Source organism: Apteryx mantelli, chromosome 1 (genome assembly GCF_036417845.1).
Source record: "Apteryx mantelli isolate bAptMan1 chromosome 1, bAptMan1.hap1, whole genome shotgun sequence".
Taxonomy (NCBI): Eukaryota; Metazoa; Chordata; class Aves; order Apterygiformes; family Apterygidae; genus Apteryx; species Apteryx mantelli.
This window is the reverse complement of record NC_089978.1, coordinates 206989458-207015777: the sequence shown is the minus strand read 5'-3', so window position 1 is coordinate 207015777 and position 26320 is coordinate 206989458. Positions and strand designations below refer to the sequence as shown.

Genomic DNA, 26320 nt, shown 5'->3' with positions numbered 1-26320 from the left:
GAGGCGAGGCGCCCCGAGGTGCAGGCCCGGGCGCGCCGGGGCGGCCCTGGCCCCCGCGGGACGCCTCAGCGCGGGGCGAGCGCCGGGGCCCCGCGGGGGCGGCGAGGGGGTCGGGCGCCCCCGGGCCTGGCCGGGCCCCCCTCCGTCCCTCCGTCCCTCCGTCCCCCCGCGCCCGGGTCGCCGCTGCCGCCGGCGGCGCGGCGCGGGCGGGGGCGCTGCGGGCCGCCGTCCCCGGCGGGAGGTTGTCATGGTTTCGCGGGTCACATGCGCGCGAGGCTCCCCCGGCGCGGGGGGAGGCGGCGGCGGGGGCGGGGAGGCTTCAGTCACGGACGGGGCCGCCGCCGCCTCCTGCCGCCGCGCCGAGTGCGGGGCGAAGCGGAGCGAGACGCTGCGGCCGCCGCCGCCGCCGCCGCCGCCCAGGCCGCCCGCTCCACCTGCGCCCTGCCCTGCGCCGCGGCGCCGCGGCCACCCGCCGGGCGCGCCTCCCCCCACCCCCGCCCGGCTGCGGCTGCGGCTGCGGCGGCGGCGGCGGCGGCGGCCTCCCCGGGCGCTCCCCCCTCCCCGCCCCCGCGGTGCTGCCCGGGCTGCGCCCCCCCGCCGGCCCCGGCATGAGCATCTCCATCCCGGCGGGGCTGACGGAGCTGCTGCAGGGCTTCACGGTGGAGGTGCTGCGCAGCCAGCCCGCGGACCTGCTGGAGTTCGCCCTCCAGTACTTCGGGCGCCTCAAGGAGGAGGCGGCGGCGGCGGAGCAGCAGCAGGAGCAGGGGAAGGAGGCGAGCGGCCGCGCGGGGGGCTCGCCCGCGCCCGGCCACGAGCGCGCCCGCGGCAGCCTGCCGCCGCGCCGGGCCCCCGCCGACGCCCGCGGCGTCAACTTCGCCGAGGGGCCCGCGCAGAGCGACTCGGAGAGCGGCGAGGAGGAGGCGCCGGCGCCGGCGCCGGCGTTCCCGGGTGAGCGGCGGCGGCCGGGCCGGGGCCGGGGCGCGGGGGCGGCCGCGGGCGGTGGCTCTCCCCCGGGCGGCCCTTCCGCGCCCCCTGCGCGGGGCGGCGCCGCTGCACCTGGTCGCGCGTCGCGCGCGGCCGGGCCGGTGGCTCGCGGAGCCGCTTCAGAGGGGGCGGGCGGGCGCTGCGCGGCCCGCGGAGTCGGGCGGCAGCGGCGGCAGCTCCCCGCGCACCGGCCCGGCTCGGCCCCAGGCGGCGGGCAGGCTCGCCGAGAGGCCGGCCGGTGCGCGGCGATGTCAGAGCAGCTCTAGCGCTAGCTTTTCTATTTTATTTTAATTTTTTTGAGACCAGCTTGACATCGGAGCACACCTCACCGGGGCACTGAAGGGCTGGTCCTCTCCGGCGTGCCGGAGGTGGTTCCCCTTAGCGCAGTGTGGCAGCCAGCTGCCTGCTAGGTGAATATCAGGGTGGTTTTAAACATAATGTCTTACATGCATTTTATCAGGAAGAAAACCTGGATGTTTAAGAACTGGGAAAGTTTTCTGGATGCTCTGTGTTACGCTGGAAAACGCTCGGCGTGGCTTTCGCCTGCGCTTTGCAGCTCTCGGCGCCCGGCGTGCAGGATGACGGCGGGCCTGAGCCTGTCGGGTTCTGCAGGTGTACGTGGTGGCTGCGAGCCGCATCCGGCACGGCGGTGCCCCTGAGGCCGGCAAAGAGCTGGAAATTAAAACGGAAAAGACCAGTGTATTTTGAAAGTTCAATATATTATGGCTCGTAATTTGTGTCAGCTGGAATAATTAATAACTAAAAGTAACAAAATGGAAATATTTTTGAAAGCACATGGAAGGCGTATTAATGAGCACGTTATAGTAAATGCTCAGTAATTGTGTGCTTGTGTACACACACGTTGCCCAGGAGTGTGTATTTTAAATTCAGGTTTTACATCTGCCTTGAGTATCTGTTCTTTTAAAGTAGCATAACAATGCATCTGCTCAGCCTTTTGTTAATAACTGGAGGCATAAAGCCTGGTATTTAAATCATTGTTCAGTGGGTTCAAATATCAGTTTAAAAGCATATTTCTCTTATGCTTTTACTTTCTGTTTCTATAATTTCAATTCTTGAAAGCAAGTTGGGGGGAAAAGATCTGGTTTTTTCGTATTTTTTTTTCCTTTTGTCTTTGTGAATAATCAGACTGCTTCTGTATAATCAGTCTGTCCTGTTGATGTACTGCTTTCATACAGGAGAAGAAAACAAATTACAAGAGTTTATAAGTAAAAGTAAATTTAAAAAATTTACGGCAAGGAGCTCAGACCTGGCTGTAGTACCTTTTTTGTTAAGGCAGAATTCTCAAAATATCAAGTTGGCAGTATTTCCTAATTTGGTAATTCAAACGGGTCCTTGTTGTTAGGAGCTTGTTGTAATTGCTATTGTCTCCAACTCCTTTTTTTCAATACGTGTTTCTAAATACCTACAAACACTACAGTTGAACACTTTGTCCGTATTAGTTTTGTCCTTGAAATGTGTTTTGTAAGACACATAAGCATTTTTCCATTTTAGAAATGATGAGTTGAGGCATGAGCTGTGTTAAGAAATTTGCTGTACTCAGGATTAAGAGTTATATGTGAGCCAAGGATTAAACTACGTTTGAGTCCTATTCTGTGTCCATCTCATCAGTTGCAGAAATTGAATGAAAATCAAGACTGTTACCTTGCGTGACTTGGAGCACTTTGGTGTCGTAATCCTGAATTGGCACCTGTAGTTAATGTGACCTCTGAAGTAACATTCTTCAAGTTCAGAACGTTTAGATTATCACCTTCTGAACACAGTGCTTAATTTGGAAATGGTTGTGAGATATCTTTTAGTTTCTTTTATAGTAAGTTGTCCTACACAGGTGTATGAGTTTTAATCAGTCAACAGGAATAACTTAAATTGAATAAGACTTAGTTACACTTGCATACATAAAATTGAGCCAATATTAGAAAATTCCTCTAATTTTTTTAAAGTCTGAAATGCATGTTAAAATGTGTTATGCTGTGTCTATGCAAAACTTGAAGATGCTCTGTACGTTATTTGTTTGTTTTCAAATGTCTATACTTTTCTCCTTACATTAGCATTTAGAATTCAAGGTGCACCTTATTTTGATGGATAAAGACCTACATAATTTGTATCAGCTCTTTTAAAACATTTGCTCATAGCTAAATTCATATTTCTTCTAGCCTTAATATGAGTTAGCAGACAGGTTTTTTAGGAATAACTTTGCTCTTCTTTAAACTCCTATAAATTGCAGTGCTGTATGTACCATTCGGTATCATCCAGCCTTGGTTTACTTTGTTTTTCTTTTGTTTTAGTATGTTTTTTTTTCTCAGATACTGATGTGTTTCAACAGAAAAATGCTTCATCTCCCCCCCATCCTCTCCCTGTGTGATACAAATGACGTATCAGTTGCTTTGATTTCCTTCCCTGAAAACTTGAGCTATAAATTGCAAATATATGTCTCAGCTATACTCACTCTATATATTCAAATAATAAAATAGATCACCGCTCAAGTAAAGCATTTGTATTATAGCTTGCAATATCAATATTAAAGGCATATCTTTATTTTAGTTGTTTTATTCAGTCTGAATTGCTTTACGTATATACTGTTATTTTGCAGTAATAGGTAAAATGTAGAAGTGTGAGGATCAGGCAAAACTTTGTACACAACCACATCCAAGCAAACTTTGTGATGCTAAATAGTGCTTCATCAGTTCTGTTAACCTTATTTACTATTTTCTTCCTGAAATTAAACAAAACCAGAAAACGTCAAATAGTTCATAACCTTACTCCAGATCTGTTGCGCCACAATAACAGGTAGAGTAGAGCAGGGGTCAATAAGAGCAAGTGGGCAATACAAAAATATGTATAGGTTATAGAAGGATGTTATTAAATTGGGACCATATAGAAAGACATGGGAATTTCTTAAAAGCACATTACTTCAGATTCAAATCTGGGTTATGATGGGCAGTGGCTGAAAACATTGCTAATGTTTGCTTAGTGACCTGTAGGAATGAAGTGTTAATAAGTTCTACTCTCAGCTGAAATACAACAAAGAAATACTTCATTATTTGTATGGCTATAAGGAGAGAGCTAACTGGAACCAGGCTGGAGAAGCCGTAGTGAGGATGTAATTTAGAGAAGGGAAGTTTGCGGTTACAGGTGAGTCCCTGCTGAGAAGGTGTGAACATGGAGACGTGTGTGCGTGGGAATGGGACACGGCCACGGCGCAGGCACAGTCCTGTGGTCATCCCGGCCGGTCGCTGTTGGCCTACCCCTTGGCGTGGCTTTGGCCGTAGCACCTTGCGCTTTTCCAGATGGTGTCTGGCGTGGTTCAGAGAATAGCACGTGCACGAGACCATTCATGATGGGCACTTGGGATGCAGGCAGCTTCTGCGGGGGGAGAGAATTTCATCCACGTGGATGGGAGCCTTGCTGTTTCAGCAGGCCTTCGTGGTCAGAGATGGCTTACGGGCCAGTTTTATCTGCCAGGATACACATAGTCACAACAACAGTAAGCTTCAAATCCTTGCTGCAAATCTGAAGAATGATAGAGGTTTTTGAAATAATGGTTTCCAGTATTTTTGATAGGAGCAAACTAAAATATTTTCTTTCTCCCTACAGCTGTCTTACAAGACAAGCCTAAAAAATTGAAAGTTTAGCGTTTTTTTGTTTTTTTGTTTTTTTTTTCCCCCCTTAATCTGACCAAGGTGTTTTCTTCAGATCGGGAGAATTTCAGTCCAAAAGCTTAGTTTGATAAAGTTATAACCAACTGGAAATGTGATCTTGTAATGGGAAGTGTTTAGTTGTCCTTATAAAAAGGAGCATGGTTTCATCTCTAATATGTGCATATATGTGTAATTATGAGTGAAAAGCATGCTTTGCTATAACCACTGGGTTTTTTAAAATATGGTTGCACTAAAAATTTAGTTGAAATAGTAGTAGTCTCTACTCAAAAGTGGCTGTGTGTCCCTGCTCAAAACAAGACCTGCATGAGGGGAGGTGTTGTTACTGGCTATTATTTAGCTAAAGTTGATGTGTCTGAGCATTTGAGAGGAGCAGGAAAAAATTCTAAAGAAACAGGAGCAGAAAAGAAGTAGGACTGTACCAAAAACATCTGAATTTATCTCCAGTCTCTTTTTCTCTGAAGGAAGCAGCTTGAAACTGTCTTTGGCTAACTACTCAGCTCAAAGAAATAGAACAGTATTAATGCAGGAAGTACGCAAAGATACAAAGATATAATGGTGTGAAATTGAAATGATTGATTATGAATGATAAGGTATAAACAGTGTCAGTACTTAGAGTTAAACACCACCACTCTGTTTCTCGCACATATCATATCTTTTGTAAGGAAAACTTACTTCCTCAAGCGTGTTTTAGGAGTTTTGTTTGTGTCACTTACCGACTTTGGTTCCATTTCCCAAAGAAACCTTACACTTCTTGTTCCCTGTGTTTACTCCTGGTTGTGCATTTATGTGAATGAAAGACTTTTTTTTTAAATAATAAGCACATATCCTTGGATGCCAAGAAAGTGCCTGTTTTTAGAATGTACTCCTGCTGAAGCTATAAAGAAAAACAATGTGATATCCTAGTGTTTGTAACCTGCACAGGCTGGTTGCTTCATGTATCCGTCAATAAGTTAAGCTTAACTTAATACATACATATCTCATGGTTTATCCCCAATCTGTTATGCAAAAGTATTGCATTTTGTCCTCCACTACTGTCAAGCGAAAACCATCAGTTTGAGGGAAACCTACCTTAAATAGTCAAATCTCTGGAGACTCATTGGCCCTGGCTGATCCTGTAAATCTGGAGCTTATGGTTTGGAAATGACACATCTAAGTCACAAGGTACAGATTAATCAAGGTACAGGCTGCTGCCCCTGCTTCTGTTTTTCCAGTATCAAAGATGACCTCTGGATTGGAAAACGTCATTTTTTAGGACACTGGTGAAACCGTAGGTGAAAGGCAGAGCATAGAACAGAGGCAAAAAAGGGAAGAATGTGCTGCAAGTGAGATGCAAAGGTGAAGGCAAGGCAAAGGAGGAGGGGCAGGACCAAACTGAGGAGGAGATGAGGGAGAACACGCAGGAGAGAAAGGGCATTAAAATCTCTCCTCTTTATTTTCTGTACCTAGCTATAGCCCTGCTCTCCTCATGTGTACGCCCCAATTTCATGTCCTGAATTTTCTACTGAAATTCTGGTTGCCTTATATATGTATTTCTAAAAAGCATAAATGCAACCTTAAACTAAAATTAGTGGTCAGCTCTTCGTATGAATGTGAACTTGGTCACTTGATGCTGAGAGACCTTTTTAATATTTTGGCATACTCATCTGTTGTATTACCATACCTGGAGACTTGCAACATTTGAATCTTAATGAACGAGTGTTCTAAGGAAAGTGCCAACTCAGTTTGCTGTGGAGGTTGTTTGCAACTGTTTTCTGTTTCAAAAAAGAACAGAAGCGGTCATAAGTGAATAGGCATATGGGTAAAGCTGCAATCTTCATATATAATTAAAATGCTTTTGGTGTTGATTGAAATATGAAATATTGAATAGTATGCAGTATAAATACTTTGTGAAATGTCCCTTTCATTTGTTCTTAATAATCAAAATCACAGCAGTAATTTCACCAATGATTATTGTAATGAGACTGCCTTAAAATCATGCTGTAGAAAAACTATTCCTGCTCTGTTTGACCTCTTCTTTTGAGCTTCAAGTGAATGTAATTTTGGGAAAAAATCTACATTTTAAAATGGTGAGTGACTTTAAAAAGGCGGAGGAAGGCTTTGAGGGGAAAAAAGCCATTTGAAATGGCTCACCATTCTCTGCTGCTAGAATAAGTCTTGACATCCATGAATTAGAAGGAGAAAAGAGGTGATCTTACTGTAAACAATAGATATGTTTATCACATATACTTCTTCATATTATCTGAAAAATTTCAGATTGTAATATGGATGTGTATGTATAAAATACTTGAAGTCCATGCATGCATGAGTTACTACATGCCAGATAAATGTGTTAAAAGAAATATGCACATATATGTAGTAGGTATTATTACCATAGAGAATAAAAAAGAATGTGGTATTGATAATTTCTAAAGCAAATGCGTATATTTTTTTCTCTTTGAGACATTTGTTGATGACACAGATAGTTCTAGTTACCTTTGTGTAGAGGTTTCATACCGAAATCCTGTACCGTTTCAGGGAAGCCTTTCAGGCTAACCCTTCCACTTGCTATATAAGAATGATAACCTATTTGCTTCTGAAACTGAACTGGAAATTCTCATTGTGAATTTTGATCATGACAAGTAATTACAAACTTTGTATTTTTGTTTAATATTTTGCATTATGAAATAGATTTTTGTTCTATGGATGAGTTTTCAGTCATAGTACTAAACAAGATGTTGAACTAGATGAAGTCTTTATGTCTTTAACTCTCCTCTGATAATCTTATTTTTTATTTTTCTATTTTTCTGGTGTTATTACATTTTTCTTTGAAGAAGCTTCATGTTTGTCAATTCTGTTTTTTATTTAAAAATTCTAAGAGCTGTATTCCAAGCTTTTGTGCATTTGATGATAAAAATAGCAGAAGTACTCACACAGAATTTCTACTTGAAGTCACTAGGCAGAGTAATACATCAGTCCAGATTTCAATCCGTATTACAAGTAGCAGAAGACATATGGCTGTGGGGATACACTGAAAATATGTTAATCAAATGTCCAGTGCATCATTCAGCATTTTAAATGATGCCAGCTCATACAAGAAAGTGTGCTATCTGAAATGAAGGAGGATGTCAAATGGCAAAGGCGTCTGAAGTCTATGGGAGTAAAATGCAGGTTGTAGGCACAAAGTATCCACGGAGAGAACTGAACAACAGCCCTATGACAATTTCTCATCCTTTTCCGTATAAGGCATCCCATTATCACTGCAGCTCAGAAAAATAGTATAAAGACCGTGGATAAAATGAGGAAACAATAAAGAAGGAAACAATACAAAAATCCAAAATTTAATTTAGTCAGCATGACCTTATTGTATTATTAATGCTCTGGATGATGGAAGGTAGAGTGGTAAAAAACATGCTGTAACAACATAGTGTTTTTCACTTCTATGTTTGCCTCTTAAATTGCTCTGCTTAATGATATTAATATTTAGAATAAATCATCAGAGCTAGAATTTGAAGTTGAAAGCTTATAGAGGTAAAAGCTGATGATGGGAATAGCATTCTTGTACATACTGTTCCAGTTATTAGACTGAAATGCTTTTTGCAAAGCTGGGCTAAAAGGGCCAATTAGTAAATAATATGAAGACTTCCTTAATGGAGGGACTAGAAAATTGCTGTATTAAATAGATTCTGAAAAGAAAAGAAGTAACATGATCTTTCCTGCTCAGAGTTGTCCTAGACACAATCCTGATTTTATAAAGATCCTTTTAACAGCATCAACCCCTTCTGAATCCCTGTGATACAGATGTAAAATGTATTTTCATAAACACTTATAGTCTTTCTGTAGTATAACTTTTTACCATGACATGTCTATTTTAATACATACCAGACAGGAAGAAAAGAAATCATTGCCCAATACTGGAAACAAAACACTCCTTGAAAGCCTCAGTATAGAGTATAAATAAAAGATGTACAGAATCATCACTGTTGGGATGGATGCAAGCTGGAACCTGATATAAACATTCAGGCTTACTACCCTGAGTACACAGGCTGAAAAGTTGATTTTTTTTTTTTTATGTTGGTATGAAACATAAAATCCATTGCAGTGAATTCATTTGTAACTGCTGCAGTATATGGATTAACCTGAACTCAAGCTGTGTGTGCGAGCGGTGTAGTGACCTCTTCTCTGGTGACACCACGGATCAGCATACATTGTCCCTGTGCTGGTCTTGTCCCTCTAGTTTCCTTCCCATTACTCACTTTCACCACTGACCCTTTTCCCTCTTGGATACTCTCTGCAGATGGGACACTTTTTTCACTGATACTTAACTCTGTAGTTATGCCAGCAATGGCCTTTTGTTTAAAAAAAAAAAAAAAAAAAAAAAGCCTACTGCTGTCACAGATCCTTGAAATAGATGTTGATCAAGAGATTTTTAAGTATTGCTTTTTAAGGTTTCGCATATGAATTTCTACAAGCCAGTAAATATGTTTAAGCACTATTCCTGGATTAGCAATGACTAAGAACTTGAATGACGGAAACTTTGTTTAATGGAGAGCTAAGATTGTCCTGAGATTTCTTGTTCTCTTCCAAATTAACATTCGTGATACTCATCCCATATGGATAGACATATCTTAAAATTTTCTGAAGGCTCTGAACATGATGTTTTCTGGCAAATCGCAGTTTTAATAAAACTGTTTTTTGTCATAGCACAGGTTATGAAAAATATAAGTTCTCAATAATAGATATTATTAAAAATTAAAGGGACAGTTTTTTTTCCAGTTATGTCTCATTTTTATTGAAATTGTGGAGTTAGAATCCAGGTACCTTTACAGATCTGCTTCTTCATGTATCTCTTTAGTACTAGATCCAGAGGTCATTTTCTCTTTAGCTTAGGGGTATGATTTTTCTTTTTTTTCTGTTTTTTAATGCATAGTGTTTTCTCTCTCCAGCCATTTAGTTCAATACCTCTGAGTAATGTTCAGGCATTTTTCTCCAAAAGCCATCTTTTAGCTGGTAGTTTATCTGTCTTTATTGTTTTTTAATAGGTACTCATCAACATAAGAAACAAACTGATTCAGCCTTCACCACTACATTATTTAAGCATTTGTGAAGTAATTTAAATGTAGAATTAATAGCCTTCCTTCCTGTTGCCTCAACCTACAGGAAATGTTATTTAATGGCTAATGCATGTATAAAAAATTGTTTGGGAAGTAGATGGATGGTTATTTATTCTTAGATGGTACAAATTTCATATCTTGGAGAAAAAAAAATCTGCAGTATTTGCATGTCTCTCTTGCTAATCTGTGGATTTTGTCCTTCTACTGGAATGTAGCTGCTGCTGGCAGTTGAGGTGGGAGTAGCAGAAGTAGACTCATTTCCATTATCCGTCTTGCAAAAAGAAGTTACTGATTCTTCTGTTTTTGCTTTCTTAGGAATACTTACAAAATGGAGCTCCAGTTTTAAGCAGGCCCTTGCTTGCCTCTTTCTGGCATATATTTGCATATGAATGTGATCTGCCTGCAATTACTTCAAATTATGGCCTCAAAACAAAAAATGGAAAAGTAACAATTCCATGCTTTCTCTGATTCCATCCTTCAAATCATTGCATTCAACACAGTTGCAGACAGTAGGATGTATAAGGAGATTCTTGATCCTTCTCCCCCCCCCCCCCCCCCCCCCACATAGGAGAGGAAGTTCAGGTTTGGTGAACTAAAATAAAATGGTATAAAAATGTTTTAAAAACTCTGATCAGAGGGCAGACTGTTTAGGTGATCCGCTTCAAGAAATGAAGATGCTTTCCAACTTGGGTAGGTTTTAGCTTTCTATGATGGAATGACTGGCTGGATAGATGAGGGGAGAGCAGTGGGTGTTGTCTACCTAGACTTCAGCAAGGCTTTTGACACTGTCTCCCATAACATCCTCATAGACAGGCTCAGGAAGCGTGGGCTAGATGAGTGGACAGTGAGGTGGATTGAGACCTGGCTGAATGGCAGAGCTCAGAGGGTTGTGATCAGCGGCGCAGAGTCTAGTTGGAGGCCTGTAGCTAGCGGTGTCCCCCAGGGGTCAGTCCTGGGTCCAGTCTTGTTCAACTTTGTCCCTTCATCCAGGTCATTTATGAATGAGTGCACCCTCAGCAAGTTTGCTGATGATCCAAGACTGGGAGGAGTGGCCGATACCCCAGAGGGCTGTGCTGCCATTCAGAGAGACCTGGAGAGGCTGGAGAGGTGGGCAGAGAGGAACCTCATGAAGTTCAACAAAGGGAAGTGCAGGGTCCTGCACCTAGGGAGGAATAACCCCATGCACCAGTACAGGTTGGGGGCTGACCTGCTGGAAAGCAGCTCTGCAGAGAAGGACCTGGGAGTGCTGGTGGACAAGTTGACTATGAGCTAGCAATGTGCCCTTGTGGCCAAGAAGGCCAATGGTATCCTGGGGTGCATCAGGAAGAGTGTTGCCAGCAGGTGGAGGGAGGTGATTCTCCCCCTCTACTCAGCCCTGGTGAGGCCACATCTGGAGTACTGCGTCCAGTTCTGGGCTCCCCAGTACAAGAGAGACATGGACTCACTCCAGTAGCTCCAGCAAAGGGCTACTAAGATGATTAAGGGACTAGAGCGGTCCTCATATGAGGAAAGACAGAGGGCTGGGCCTGTTTAGCTTGGAGAAGAGAAGACTGAAGGGGGATTTTATCAGTGTTTGTAAGTATCTGAAGGGAGGGCATAGAGAGGGTGGGGCCAGACTCTGCTCAGTGGTGCCCAGCGATAGGATGAGAGGCAACGGGCACAAACTGAAACACAGACAGTTCCGTCTGAAACTTCTTTTCTGTGAGGGTGACAGAGCACTGGCACAGGTTGCCCAGAGAGGTTGTGGAGTCTCCTTCTCTGGAGATATTCAAAAGCCATCTGGACACGGTGCTGGGCAGCGTGCTCTAAGTGACCCTGCTTGAGCTGGGATTGTTGGACTAGATGATCTCCAGAGGTCCCTTCCAACCTCAACCATTCTGTGATTCTGTCTCAGTCAAAGAACAGTCTGAGCTTCTGAGAGGAAAATGGTTTCTGTGCAAGCATGTAACAGTTTATCCTCTTCTCTGACTGCATTTTGGGGAGTTGTGGGAATGTGGCACAGCCTCCAGAGGGAAGTTCCTTAACGTGCTTTTCTGTAAATGTTGCTAAAAAGACCTGACTTCATGCTACAGCCAAAATTGGATGCTTTTGATCCATTTCCATCAAAGAGAGGATTTTCCTAGGGGATTATACGGTGCGTAACTGTAAAGCAGTGAGTTGCAACCTACTTCTTCGATTTCAAGCTATCTTTTTTGCTAAAGGATCCTTATTGTGCAATAGATGGGAAAAATGGCAATAAAAAACAGTAACAGACAGTATTTCTGCATTTGCTTTTTACCTTTTTATTCTTTTTTTAACCTTTTGTTGCTGTTATAAGTGTATTAAGTGTTTTGCTGTGAGCTTTTTTTGCTTTTTGCGACATGCAAAATTAAGAAGATTGCTCAAGCTTCAGTTTAAAGAGCAGGTCAATCAGCGGATAACATCCATTTCCCCTGTTTTGAAATAAAGGTTTGTTTGCAATTTTGCTTGACAGTAATGGAAGATAAATCACAGAAATGTGTGCTATCACGCTTGTCAGTCGAAAAGAGACAGGGTGAGATTTACAATTCTAACATGGCGCTGTTTTTATAGCTGTTACACAGGATGATAGAAGACAGTCTAGGATTAAGTTGAAATAAGATGCAGGTACAGGCCTTTCAGAAGAGGCAAGTTCTCTGGGATCCAGATCACTGAACTGTTTGTGGTGTCAGCGCATGCCTTATTGAGTGCTTTTTGGGACATACTTTCTTATGGTGGAAAAATGTTCTTCTGATTCTGGAAGAGCTCTGCCACCATAGGATCTGAATCGTTGACAAAACGTGGATGAGCTTCAGAAAGAAATGTCATTTTTTTATCCTACAGGTAAAGGAACCATTAGAGCTTCTGCCTAATAAAATAGACCAAATGGGTCTGGGTAGCTTGGGGGTGGCTGCCCGCGGGAGGCGATTCTGGGTGGCTGCCGGGGTGGGAGGAGGTGGGGAGGCGCCGGAGCTGTCCGGGCACCGGGTGCTAGAGGCCCCGCAACCCGCCGGCCGTGGGGTTGTTATTAATTGTTATTCATGGCTATGGAAGAAATGAGTACGTTACGATCTGATGCTTGCCATAAACATTTATTTCAAATTCCTCTTCAGTGGAATTTTCTTCTTTTTTATTATTTGTGGAAGTCTTGATGTTTTATTGGCTGAGGCTGTTACGCAGTTGTTTGTGAAGAACTAATAGAACTGACTGCACAGCATCACACGTACAAACTGGCACATACCTCTGATGTTTCTTTAAAAAAATCATAGTGTAAAAAGTTGGACTAGCCAACTGGAGTACTGGGATGTTCAATTCAGTTGGAGGGAAAAAAAAAAGAAGCTGTGTTTTATGTCTGGGAAGAGCCAGTTGGTGTATGATGCAGTGTGTCAGGCCCTTGCAGCATTTGCTCTGTTCAGGAAGTGCTCTACTGCAGGCAGATTGCAATGTGCAGGTGGGGGCATCACCTCAGTGGCTGGTTCAGAGCCGTGTGGTACCGATTAGCTGGCCGGCAGGCCAAATGAAGCAGACCAATATTGAGCTTGTGCTGTGACTTTTCCTTCATGGTGGATACTCATTTGGTGTGAGCTGCCAATTTTCATAAATTTATAGAAATATCTTATCCCTGAGACTTTCCTTATAGTTAAATTTAATTGAAATTGTTCAGCAAGTTCAGAAGCTAATAAGGAGAACAAGCAGATGGGTAATGTAGTGGTGTAAACTCTTCCTTGAATGAAGGCTAAAGAAATGAAGCAGAAAGCCGCTTTCTTGAAATGAGGTAGTTATTACTGACACTGTTTAATAGCAATAGAATATGCAGTAGCCCTTATTAATTGCTCTTGTCTAGCAAGTGTTGTTTCACTTGCAAAATGAAATGACTCTTGCTTGTTTCCAGTGTTTAAATGGTTGGTGCCAAAACTAATTTAAAATTGACAGGTCAGTTTCTATGGAAGCACAGTCTTCCTTGTAAAAATCAAGAATAGAAACATAATTGCTCTCACTTACTCTGGCATTATTGTAACTGACACTCTGAAAGTAAGATGAGTCTGCTTATTCCTGAGTAAAAGTATTTCTTTGTGATTTTTTTTGTTGTTTTCTTTTCTTTTGGAAGTGATACAAAGGTCAGAATATAAACGCATGCACCCTTTTAAATATGTAAAGGCAGAGCCAAGAAGATTTACGCATTCATTCCGGAAACTCTACTTTATATTTACTTCTGGCTAGGAACTGACATTGTTTAACTTGTGTTCTGTGTTCCAAGACAAAATAGTTTATAGAGCTGTAGAATTAAACTTTTTTTTAGGTGAAGGGAAGAATTTAGCTTTAGTTTCAGTGTTAGAATTTTTTTGGATTACATTTTAGATGGTAAAGTTTGTTTTCTCTTTAACACAAGATTCATCCTTTTTCTTGCACAATTTGTGCATTATGCATTTTACAATTGCAATATTTTCTGAAGAAAACTTCACAGTCTAGTTGATGTTTGATGCTGGTTTCTGTGTTTATATAGTGAGTGATTGAATGCATATAATTTCCGTTTAGGGAGGGGAAAGAAGGAAAGAAAAAAGGTGGAAGTTTTGTAGTCTGTAACTGGAAAGTCATGCAAATTCTAGTTAACCTGTGAGTTGGAACTCACCGGTGGGGATAAAACTGTCACTCTTCTACATTTTTATTGAAAGAAAATGAGTTTAGTCATAGTTCTTGGTTTAAAAAAATTCTTTTTGATGAACATTAGTTTTGATTTTTAAAATAAGATGTATGCCATGCTGTTTTCTAATGGTCAAATCCTGAAAGTTTTGTGCAAGTGGTTTGATTTCTAAGTAACCTCTTGTTTTAATAGCAGAAAGAGAGAATTTGGCTTTGAAATTTTGAAATAAATTAAAAAGAGTTGTTAATCAGAATTATTGGCATGTCTGTAAAATTAGATAGTGTCCTTCTATAATACTTTTTAAAATTCAATTGTAAGATTATAATATGGGATCTCCTACAGGGCCTATGAAAAATATATGCTTTAAAAATGCATATTTGTATTTTTAGGTCAGCCTAATAAAGGTCTCATGGTTTGTCAAGTTTGTGCCATGCTCATTTTAAAGTGTGTTTATATAATTCAATATAGTAGCTAATGACAACTCTTTCCATGTTTCGCCAGTGGTAAGAGATACTTAAAAAATATGCAACAGAATTTTATTTAAATAGTCTGTGGGTCTGGATGAAGCCCACAAGACAAAGGAGTCTGGACTGAAGGCTAAGGTTTGGCCTTTTCTTATTCCTTGATAACCATCCTTTAAGAAGAATGATCCAGCAATTGAAAGCAAGGCCTTGAGAGCTGAGACTGATTGGGTTAAATCTCCATGTGTGTCACAGAGTTGCAGTGTGACTTTGAGTAGCTTTCACTGTATGCCCGAGTTTGCATTGTAACTTGGTAAAACGGAATGCTTCATGATGCCCTTCTCTCAGGGAACTTGTCATGGTATATTCATGAAGGGTTGTGAGGGGCTCCTGTAGCGTTGTTTGCATATAGTACTTACTGTAAAAAAAACTCTCTAATATCTAGAGTCCAGGGCCCAATTGATGCTAGAATTTAAGTTTTTTGGGTTTTTTTTGTCTGGTGCATAATTTTTCTGGCCAAATGTAGAAAATAATGGATTTCTCTTTCACTGAAATATGTAAGAGAGCCTGAATAATCAGCTAGACTTTTGTAAACAGAGGAAACCTATATGGCAATAAGATAGCAGACTTCCTCAAATAAAAAAGCTGCTATTTTATTCCCTTTACCTTTCCTAAAGTCTGTTTTTACTAGCTTTTTTCAAAAACAACTTTCAAGTAGTACAGCTGAGCAACTTAAAACTCCTAAAAGGAATCAAGCATTAAAAAAGAAAAAAGCCAAATGCCTGGCATACAAAGGTTGTCTATTAGAGGAGCACCCAAATTTGAGATAAGCTTTTGTGAATTATATGAGCCAGCTTGCCATTGTCCAGATGTTATCGTAGGAAAGTGCAAGTAAAGTTGATGATAACCATAATACTGTGCTCTAATGAAAAGAGGAGCATGTTCCTAAAAAAATGTGAACTCATTTAGGGGAGTATGAGGCCAGACTGGGGGATAGAAAGCTCTGTATAAGCCTGAGTGAGTAGGAGGGAGCAGGAAAAGGTGAAGCTGTTTGCCAAGCTGGGTGGGGCAGCTGCATCAAAAGGGATCTGCTGCTGTGAGGAGTGGAACGTGCTGGAGGTGACTTGGGGAAGCCATAGTCGCAACAGCCAGTTCTTCTAACTGGACCAAACCACCACAAGCGCTCCCTCACACAAAGCAACTGCAGAACTTTCTTGTCTGCATACTGAAGAGATTGTGTTGCTTGGTATTCCTAACGCATACCGTTTTTTACCAAATTGCTTATACAAAAGACAAATCATGGTTATTAATATGAACTACAGCCACATAGCCATTATAGAATCCTACATTAAATGACAGGCTCTTTTGGTCACACTTCACAGTGTGGGGGATGGCACAGTTGGGGACAGAGCTGACACTCTGGAGATTGTCTAGTCCAACCCCCCTGCTCAAGCAGGATCAGCTAGAGCAGGTTGTTCAGGACCCTGCCCAGTCAGGTTTTGAATATCTCCAAGGAACAAGACTCCACAACCTTTCTGGGCAACCTGTTCCAGTGTTCAGCCACTCTCACAGTAAAAAAAAGTTTTTTCTTATGTTCAGATAGAATTCCCTGTACTTCAGTTTGTGCCCATTGCCTCTTGTCCTGTCACGGGGCAACACTGAGAAGAGTCTGGCTCCATCTCCTTTACTCTCCCCCTTGGGATGTTTATGCACACTGATAAGATCCCCCTGAAGCTTCTTTTCCCTAGGCTGACCAGTCCCAGTTCTCTCAGCCTCCCCTCGCATAAGAGATGCTCTGGTCTCTTAATCAACTCAGTGGCCCTACGCAGAACCCACTCCAATATGTCCCTATCTCTCTTGTACTGGGGAGCCCAGCACTGGACACCGGCACTGCAGATGCGACCTCACCAGTGCTGAGCAGAGGGGAAGGATCACCTACCCGGCCTCTGGCAATGCTCTGCCTAATGCAGCCCAGGAGGCTGTTGGCCGCCTTTGCCATGAGGGCTCATTGCTGGCTCATGGTCAACTTGTCCACCAGGACCCCCAGGTTGTTCTCTTCCTGCCGGTCGCCCCAGCCTGTCCTGGTGTATGGGGTTGTTCCTCCTCAGGTGCAGGACCTGACATTTTCCTCTGTTGAACTTTATGAGATTCCTCCCTGCCCATTTTTCCAGCCCGTTGAGGTCCCTTTAACATGTCAAGGTCACTCAACATTAAGGTCACATTCAGACCCAACCTATTAAGAGTGAATAAGTTCTTGTCCTGTGTTTGTATACAGACTGTCTCAGTGGTCCATGTTTCGAAAATAGATATCTATTTAAATGTTTCATCCTTATAAAATCTTACAGATCAGTATCTTGTTTAACATGTTCTAAACATGGTAGGTAATGTGCTTATAACCTCTGTTGATAACCTTTTATAAACTTTATGAATGTGTTTTTTAGATACAAGCTGGTCTATATACTGTGAAGGAGTTCTGTATTTCTTGATTCTACAAAAAATGTCTTTGGGACCCAAAATACTTCCAGTTCTAGGATAGAAAATAGGACATATGGTTTCACCTTCCCTAGCCTGTCATTTATATACAGACATGAGACATGTAAAACACTTCAGATAAATACTTATAATTACACTGATAAAGAGGGCCAGCCTAGAAAGGATTTAATAAATGTGTATGTTATAATCCAACTGTTGATTAGTTACACATTTAATTTTTTAAGGTGCAGTTTATTATTTTTAATGAAAATTAAACAATAGCGGACCAAGTTTGACTAGCTAGAGAAGACCTCCAAAAGGAGGTTTTCTAGATACCTTTATGTATGACGTCCTGGATTATTAACTTTACAAATTCAGTATAAAAAGAACAATATTAAAGAAAGTTGTTAACAAGAAATTTTTCTCTCTGCTTGAGGCAGGGGGATGACAGTATTATTTTGCGGGATGTGCTGATAAAGGGGAAGCCCGCTTAGTGGTCTGCTGTTGTTTCCAAAGTAAGGAAGACCACTAATTTTTTTTTTTTCAATAAATATTATGTTAGGCTAGGCTCAAGAAATATGAGACTGGTAATGGTAATACCTAATTCAGTGAACATTTAAATGGAGGGGGAGTCTAAGTGAAGGTATTTCCCTTTCCTTCAATTCCTCTTTTGACTGCTAGAAATAGCCAGGTGAAATTAAGTTGCATCTAGTGGTTAATGAAAGAGCTACAGTATTTGGAAATATAGCACTGGACTAAATTTAGTTGTTTTTAGTACTGCATATGTAAAGGGCTTCCTATAAAAGGAATTGACAGCTATCTGCAGAGTATCAACAACACGTCAAGATCAAATAGAATGTGCCTTTAAAATTACAGAGTTACTTTCACAAAATTTTCATTTTAAATTAAAGTCAGTTTTTACAAATTATAATTCAGTGAAGTATGCTCATGATTTGCACGCTATGTAGGATATGTGGAAGTGCTTGTTTTAAAAAAGATGTCCTTGTTTGTAAAATCTGTTTTAAAAAATCCACTAGTAGGACAAAAATTAGAATGGAATTAATTGTCCAAAGTCATTCAGAAAAGAAAAAGTAATGGTAATAGTAACAAATAGCCTCACATTCGCTTCTAGTAACCTGATGTGGACACTGAGAACATAAAAGTAATAGTTGTCCTAAGTTGATGAAACTGAGTATCCTTTAATTTCAGAAACTTTCAGAAGTAGCCTACTTCTTAATTTGTTGAGCAAACAAGGAAGAAATGTTGGAAATCAACAAGTAACTTAGAAATAGAATCAATTTCTTTTTTTCTTTTTTTCTTTTTTTTAATCTCTTGAGGGTATAATGTAAAACATGTTTATTCTAGTAAGTTGAAACAGAAACTATAGCCTGTCGTCTTTGTGGATGCTTGAATATGCAGATGACCAGATTGGAGTCAGGCTTTTTATTTACTTTCTAGCATGCTTGCTTGCACATTGGCTTGGCTTCAAGAGATAAGCTTTCAGTGCTTGCTCTCGGACTATGTCATGGCCTGGGGGATAGGGCAGTTGTTTGGGAAATGTGCGTTGCCAGTCTGACATGTAACCAGTCAAGCAAACTCATCCCTTGGTTTTTGTCTCTCCCTTTCTGATGCAGGTTCTTGACCTTTTCTGTTTACTTGTTCTAAAAGAAGTAGAGGTTCTTCAAAGGCAGTGGAGGTTGGGGGAGGACACTGTGCAGAAAAAGTAGTACCTCACCTCACCGTATACAGAATAGAGTTTCTTCCGTGTTCCCAAAGCAGAGAGTCATTTTTCTCTGTAATGTTCGATGTCAGAGCGAGAGTCCAGATCTCCAGTTGTATCCCTTGGTCTGCCTTTAATCTGTCTCTGTATACTTCCTTCTTCAGTACCTGAATCTTATATTACCTGTCTGGGTAGGTAACTGTAAATAGAAAATATGACACATTATGTGCCAGACTTTTTGGACAGGTCTGGAGGAAAGGGACACTTGGGTCATAGATCACATAGCTTCGTTACAATTGGTTTTAGTCTTCTTTCAGGCAATGGTGTCATTACCAAATGTAATTTTGCTAGAGAATCCAGACTGAAAGCACGGTATGTTATTTTTTTTAAAAGCCCTCTGGTGGAAGACCATTTGTTTTATGCCAGCAGTTATTTCATCGCCTGATGACTAATCAGCCCGTGGCTGATTGGAGAGCTCTGTTATCAAGAGTAATGGAAAGTTGGCCCTTCATAGGAATCTCACAGATAGTTACAAAAGGAAATCAGGACAATGTTCTCAAGCTTTGCTAGCCAGGAACACAATGAAATGTGAGTGAACATGACTGTGATGCTGCAGTTTACTTACAACAGATGCAACTTTTCAAATGCTGCCCAAACCTTTGAGCAAAATGGAGTAGTACCAAAAAATCCATTACTGGCTAGAAGTTTCTATTAGAAATGTCTAAAAGTCTTTCACAAGTAATGTAGCCATAAGAAATAATAGGATTTATAGTTTTAGATTATCTCATAGAATATTTTAATACTACTGCAGTGGAAGAAGAAAACAAATGACAGTAGATAGCCCTTTGAATTTGTACTTTGGACATCCCTCTGCTTGTTCATCCTCTACCAGTAATCCCTGTTTCACACTAACACAACAAAATGCGTTGAAGTAAATCGGTATCTGCAGCTTCCTTTGGCTGTTCCCCATCTCTTTCTTGTACAAGTTTATTGGATCAGGACAGAAGAGGTTTCCTATTCACCTGTCCATAAGGTCTGTTCATGCTATGGGATCTCTTTGACCTCTCTATTTTCTTGAAGAACAAGTTATTTGGTTTCAAAGGTCTATAATCCTTCATAATCAAGGCACAGCTATAGACTTAAAAGACAGCTTGAGAATAAGGACTAGGTTTATAAAGGGGCTCAAGTGACAATGTTTAGTATCATTATGCCCAAATTTTACACTCTGAGCACAAAAGTCTCCACACCAAGTTAGGCAACTGAGCTCTTTGAACATCCTTACACACGTTCTGTGTGTTCTGGGCTATAATCCCGGTTTATTATGGGGATGTTCAGAGTTGTTTTAAGGGAAGAGAAAAGCAGGTCCTGAGATGAGTGCATGTCTCGAATAAGAACCTAAAAAAAGGCATTGTAACCACATCAGTGTTAGATTATTTGCTGTAATTTGTGTCTCAGCACTGTGACAGTAACATGCAGTAGCATGGGTCTGTTTGACCATGGTCATACAAGTGCTAGCACAACTGTATCAAGGTAGATAAGATCCTGTGTTATATGTTATGCTGGGAGGTGCTACATGTTCTACCTAATGTCTGTATTTGTTGACAATGGAAGGTCATATTCCAAAATGGGAAGATAGCCATTCAAGGGAGAACTTCAGGATGAGGACAGTGGTGACCATGGAAACGAGATCCATGTTGTAATTGCCCTTTATTTGGTTATGCAGATAGCTGACATGAGCCAATGGGTGCAAGGAAGAGGATTGCCCTGGTCACCTGGAAATTGGTCATCCCTAATTTCCGACATTCTTTAGCTGCGCAGTTCAGGGGAAAATGACACCTAGCTGCCCAGTTTGGGGGGTGCCATTTGTAAAATCCTCAGTCTATATATTCTGGGTAATAGACACATGGTGACCCTTCCTTGCTCCCTTTCTTGACTCCTAAAGCCATTTATGGTCAATCTGAACCATGCACAGGGTTTCTTTAGTTAATGCATGATCGGTAGTCTCATGGATGTGGATAGTGGTTTTGACCATCTGAAGAGGAGCCTCATGGCTGTTGTTATTAAGATTGAATCTGAGTCCCACCTTCTCCCTAGGGTCATATTTGCATGCTGTGTCCTGCACCTTTGCAAGAGGAAAGGGGAGCAGATATTGCATGGGTGCATGAAGTCTGTACTGAAGCGAGTGCAGCTACCAGCATCAGCTGTGCTTCATTCACTTGCCTCTCAGAACTGGAAAGGCCAAATCATGGAAGATGCTTTGGCTAACAGCTTCAGCATAATCCCTGACAGCTGCTTGCTGTAATTTGACAGTGCACACATATGGAATGTGAACAGTAAAACTATTCCTCCCCTCCTGCCCTATGTTTCTTATTTCCAGTTCCTGCCTTCCCCCCCCCCCCCCTTATTTTTGACCTTTGGCTCAACCTTTTTAATCTCAACACTATAGTTTCTGGTAGCTCAAGGTTTTTTGTTGCTGATATTGTCCAGCCCTGGAGGATGACTGCAGCCTAAGAGTACAAGTATTTACTGAAAATAGGAAAAAAAAAAAAACAACAAAAAAAACCCAGTCTCAGAAGCTGCACTCTGACACATGGGACCTGAGCTTGGGGAAGGTGTTAGCCGCCAAGTTACTCCTGTGGATGTATTCCTGGCCGGTAGGATCTTCGCTTTGGTGTTTCACTAGTTGTTTTGGTTGGCTGCCAGACATCAGAGAGTTTGCCTGGTGATGGGAAGTGTGTTCCATGTAGGCTGCAGGCAGCAGACGTGCAAAACCAGTGAAATGTCTAAACAGAAAATATGTGCTCAGTGTGCTCGCTGATGAAACTCCTAATGCGGTGCCCAGGCAGAAGTGAGGAAGCACCCATCCTGCCATCAGTGTCATCTGCAAACCTCTGAAGAGCTGGCATTTATGTGGTAGGAGTGAGGGCAGGTTAATGTTCAAGTGCTGTCTTTTTTTGGTTAAGACTTTCCTGTTTAGATGCTAATGTATATATCTCTCTTCTGAAATAGTCTCATTGCAGTCCTCTTGTTAACATTTGTTATTCTCATAATTTTTTTTATTGTTATTCTTTTTATTTTTTAACAGTAACTGTGGTCTCTAATGAGCTACATCTCTTAGTCTTTCTCTAAAACCAAACAGGAAGATGTGCTTTGCCTCATGCTCTGAAAGCTGACAAAATTGTCTCTTTTAGTTCTTACTAGCTGAGAATGAATATCATGAGTGCAAGAGACGCTCCCTTTAAGTATGTAAAGAGCATAAAATATGCAAACTTTAAAATACATATCAAGTAAAAAAATCTTAACTTTCACCTGGAAATGAATAAACAGGCAGTGCAGATTGCAGATCATACACATTAATATATCTTTTTTTCATCAAGGTACTTTGTAGTATAGGTTTCTGCCCAGGTAGTCTTAGTAAGCAGGAAGAGATGTTGTATAATCTTAACTTTAGAAAGTTTTAATGGTGTTTGCCCATGTGGGATGTGTTGTAATAACCTAATGGCAAAGTGACAAAAACATGAATAACAGTAGGGAAGCCTGAGTCTTAAAAAGTTTGAGACTTTGGATTAAACACGGGTAGTATGAATGTGTATGGGGAGAGAAGCAGTTATGTTTCGCAGTTGCAAAATTGTGTAAAATAGTTGAGATAATTACAAACTCCATACAAAGGTGTACTCCCTCAGAGGAGAATACTGACAGCCATGACATCTTCTCCAACCCACTACCATCAACCAGATTGCATCTTTATTCCTTTGTAATAAAGATAACTTTCAGCTGCTGTCAAGAGATTAAAAAATAATAGGCCAAAATTTTGCAAAAATGAGAACCTAAAGCACACTTGTGTAATAATTAAGGGAAGGGTTTAGACACTCAAGAGTTTGAGAGAACAGGTCATTTTTGCAAAACCTTGGGCTGTCTAGTTTGCAGTTTGACAGAAATTCTAGTTCAAGGACAGGTGCAGACTGCTCTTTGTCTCATGGGATGTTGATCCTGAAGCCTAATGACATATAAAATGTCAGTTCGATAGTTTTACAGATGAGTGGTTCCATTCAACTGTTTGGGGATTGCTGGTAGAGCTTTAGCAGAATGACCAATTTTTCTCTCATTCTGATTGGGAACATGCATACATTAGTAAATATGCTTCAGGCAGCAAAATTAGAAAGCAGAAAAGAACATGAAATTGAATCTAAACGCCTACGCTGCAGTGTTAGAAAGCAAATAACCATAATATTCTTAAAATAGCTTTTGAAATTTCAAGTGGAAAGGAGGCATTTACAGATGGTAAGAAGATAAAAGCATTACTGACATTTTCTATCAGATGGGTTTTAGTAGCAGTTGTAAACTATGCTATGGCTATAGCAGAATATTCCTTGAAAATTGTAATAAATTGCTTCGGTAGCTAAGGGGGATGTTACTGCAAGTAGTGTGGGGTGTAGGGATCATGTTAAAAAAAACGAACTTAAAAAAACCTCTCTGTTGGGTAGAAATAGGCAGTTTGGTAAATTATACCAAGACAGAGGGTGAAAGCAAAAAGGGACCTGTGGATCATGATCAAGCTAAAGCAGCCCTTCAAATCTTAGTTTTTCTCTCTGTAGGAAGGCCTGGATCTTCATTGCCCAGAACATGTCCTGGGAAGGTTGATGTCCTTCATATATTTATTTCATTGGTGCTTTTTATGTTCAATTTCATATTGTTCTTTGCTTTCTAATTATTTTGTCCCTGATGGACATAATCTTATCATATGCACATCATTAGTTTTCATCATATGTACTGAATAACCTGAGATTGAGGGCAGCAAGTACTCCAAACCAGAGCTTCCTCACAAACACAGATTTTCAGCTCTTATCAAACAAGTTCTTACACAAATTAATTTGTTGCAGCCACTGCTATAATTGAGGATTAGAAATATTGATGTGAATGATATTTTTTTCTTCTCTAGATGACTGATTATTTTTAATGAAATAATGACAAAGTGTACTGGTCCCAAGGTACTGGTCCCAAGCAGTAGTGACAATGAATTTGTAAAGGAAAACATGCTATGTTTAGCATGCGTCGCTATACAACAGAATGCGTATTTCAGATAAGAAGCATTCAATATAGCAGCATATTCACTTAACCTACTCTCAGATTAATGTGCTATGTTAGAATATAAAAGAAGTGCTAGGATTCTCCTTAAAAAAAAAAAAAAAAAAAAAAAAGCCCAAACCTTGTAAGATCTGCTTGAGTGGGAAAAGTAAATATGCTCTCCAAGAGAAGCATTTCATTCCCAGTAACTGCTGTGAGAGCCCATTTCACTACGTTGGGTCATTGGTCCAACCCAGAGTAAGATCAGACAGGCATCTCATCTTTTTATTTTCAGCTATAGTAATTATGTACAGCATCAATTATTCATAATAGCTGAAATTTCTTAACTGATAAAGCAGGAAAGATTTCTTTGCCTCTCCTTCAAGATTTGTGTTATGACAGGTTAAATAACTAGCCAACTTGTAGTGCTCTATGATATGTCAAAACATGACCATGGAAGTGTGCTACTCCATAATAGCATTTAAAAATAAATATATTTAAAATCAATACAAAATATAACCTGGAAATAGTGTAAAAAATGAAAACCTGAAAAAATATATTAGTCACGGCTTATTTAATATTTTCAGGTACTTCAGTTAGAGCATTGCTGTTTTCCTGATAGCATAGTGATGAGTTTAAATATGTAGATAAAAAGGGTTTTCATCTTCAGCAAAACAAAAACTGAGGTATTTATCCTCATATTTATCCACATATTTATATTCATGTTCTTTTGTGGTGACTTGTTAATAATCAACTAATTAATTTGTCAAAACTTTCACTGAATAGATATTTATCCTTTTTTTGACCTGAGTCAGCAAGTCATGTTTTTTTTTTTTTCCTTTTCTGTGTGTGCAACGCAGGCTTTGGAGTTTGAAGAAATAATTTGTGGCTTGTTGTTGTGCAGTCATTAGAGAAGATATAAGGTAGAGGGGTTGGCTGTTTGTCGTTTTCTGTTGGAAGTAGCAATTCACTGTGTGTATCTACTGGGAGATCGGGTATTTCATTCTACGAACCAACACCTAAGAAGAGGGGCTTTCTTCTGTGCTGTTTTTGGTATCCTCTCTTTTAGGGTATGTTATGTATTTGTGTGAATAAAATAGTTTACCTGGATTCTCCATCTCAGTTTCCTTTGAAGGCTATCTGGGGAGGGTGCAGGATCCTGCGCAGCACTGGGAAACGCGTGGCGTTGGCTTTGCAAAGGGGCAGGCCCACTGTAGTAGTATGCAATTATGGAAATACTAGCTCCAGAGCTGTATCATAAGGAGCATAAGGCAATTACCCACTATAGTTTTCAAAATATTGTGACTGTAAGGCTTTCCCCACTTTCTTGAGAAACTATTCTACAACAAAATAGAACTCATTTTCCAGACTGAAAATGGCAAGAAGTTAAGTAATCTGTAGAGCCAATTAAAATCTTAAAATTCAGTTTGGACTAACTGCATTTTAGATCTATAAAGAAAATGGGCAATGCTGCCTTTTCTGAGTTTGCTTTCGTTTGTTGCGTATTTTAAAAATGGGGATAATAGGATATTCTGGTTTCTGTGTATTTTTATTTTTCTACAGATGTGTTGATGTCTTCAGAAATGGGAATAATTATGTGTATATTATGTTGTGGTACAGATGGTTTTAAAATCTGTAGATGTAATTTTAACGGAAGAAAAAAAAAGCAATCATCTTAGGGCATCCCATCTAATGTAGCTACTTCCCCATACCAACCTCCACTTCTCTTGCAACAGCCAAAATGATTTTCTTTCCCTTTTTCTCCTGGTAGCCTATAAACAGTGATGCTACTGCATCATCCCTTTCTCGTCTTGGCTTCCCCGTCTCTGACTGCGGGGCTCCCTGAAAGCATGTGTTTAACACTTCATGGCTTGCGTCCCGGATTGTGCCCGTGCGTGTGAATGCCTGCGGATGTATGCGCTCTCCCTCCTATGGAACGTGGCCGTGCTCCGGCCGCAGGGACCACGCGCTCCCCAAGGAAACGTGCTCCCAGTTCCTTCTGGCAACGCACCCGCTTTGTTCGGGGTCGGATCCCTTGGTGTGCAGACCTTGCCCTTTGAGGAGCCGTGGCCTTGCCTCCCAAGGGAAAACAGCGTTTTGAGGTGGAGTTTAGAGTTCTTGTTAGATTCAAAGGTTGGTTTGTTACGGAAGGTGACAGCAGTGCTGTTGCCGAACCTTTCGGGGTCTCTGGCAAGTGTCAGTTAGGGTGTATC

General features: G+C 41.1%; 1 protein-coding gene across 1 annotated transcript in view; it reads left to right on the top strand.

Moving 5' to 3' along the window:
• The first annotated feature begins 600 nt into the window (after positions 1-600).
• Positions 601-26320, top strand: part of PRKAR2B (protein kinase cAMP-dependent type II regulatory subunit beta) — a 94850-nt gene continuing 69130 nt past the window's right edge. The window contains exon 1 of the mRNA XM_067316319.1: positions 601-948. Within this exon, the coding sequence (XP_067172420.1) occupies positions 609-948 (340 nt within the window). The 5' untranslated portion in view covers positions 601-608. The remainder of the gene's footprint in view (positions 949-26320) is intronic.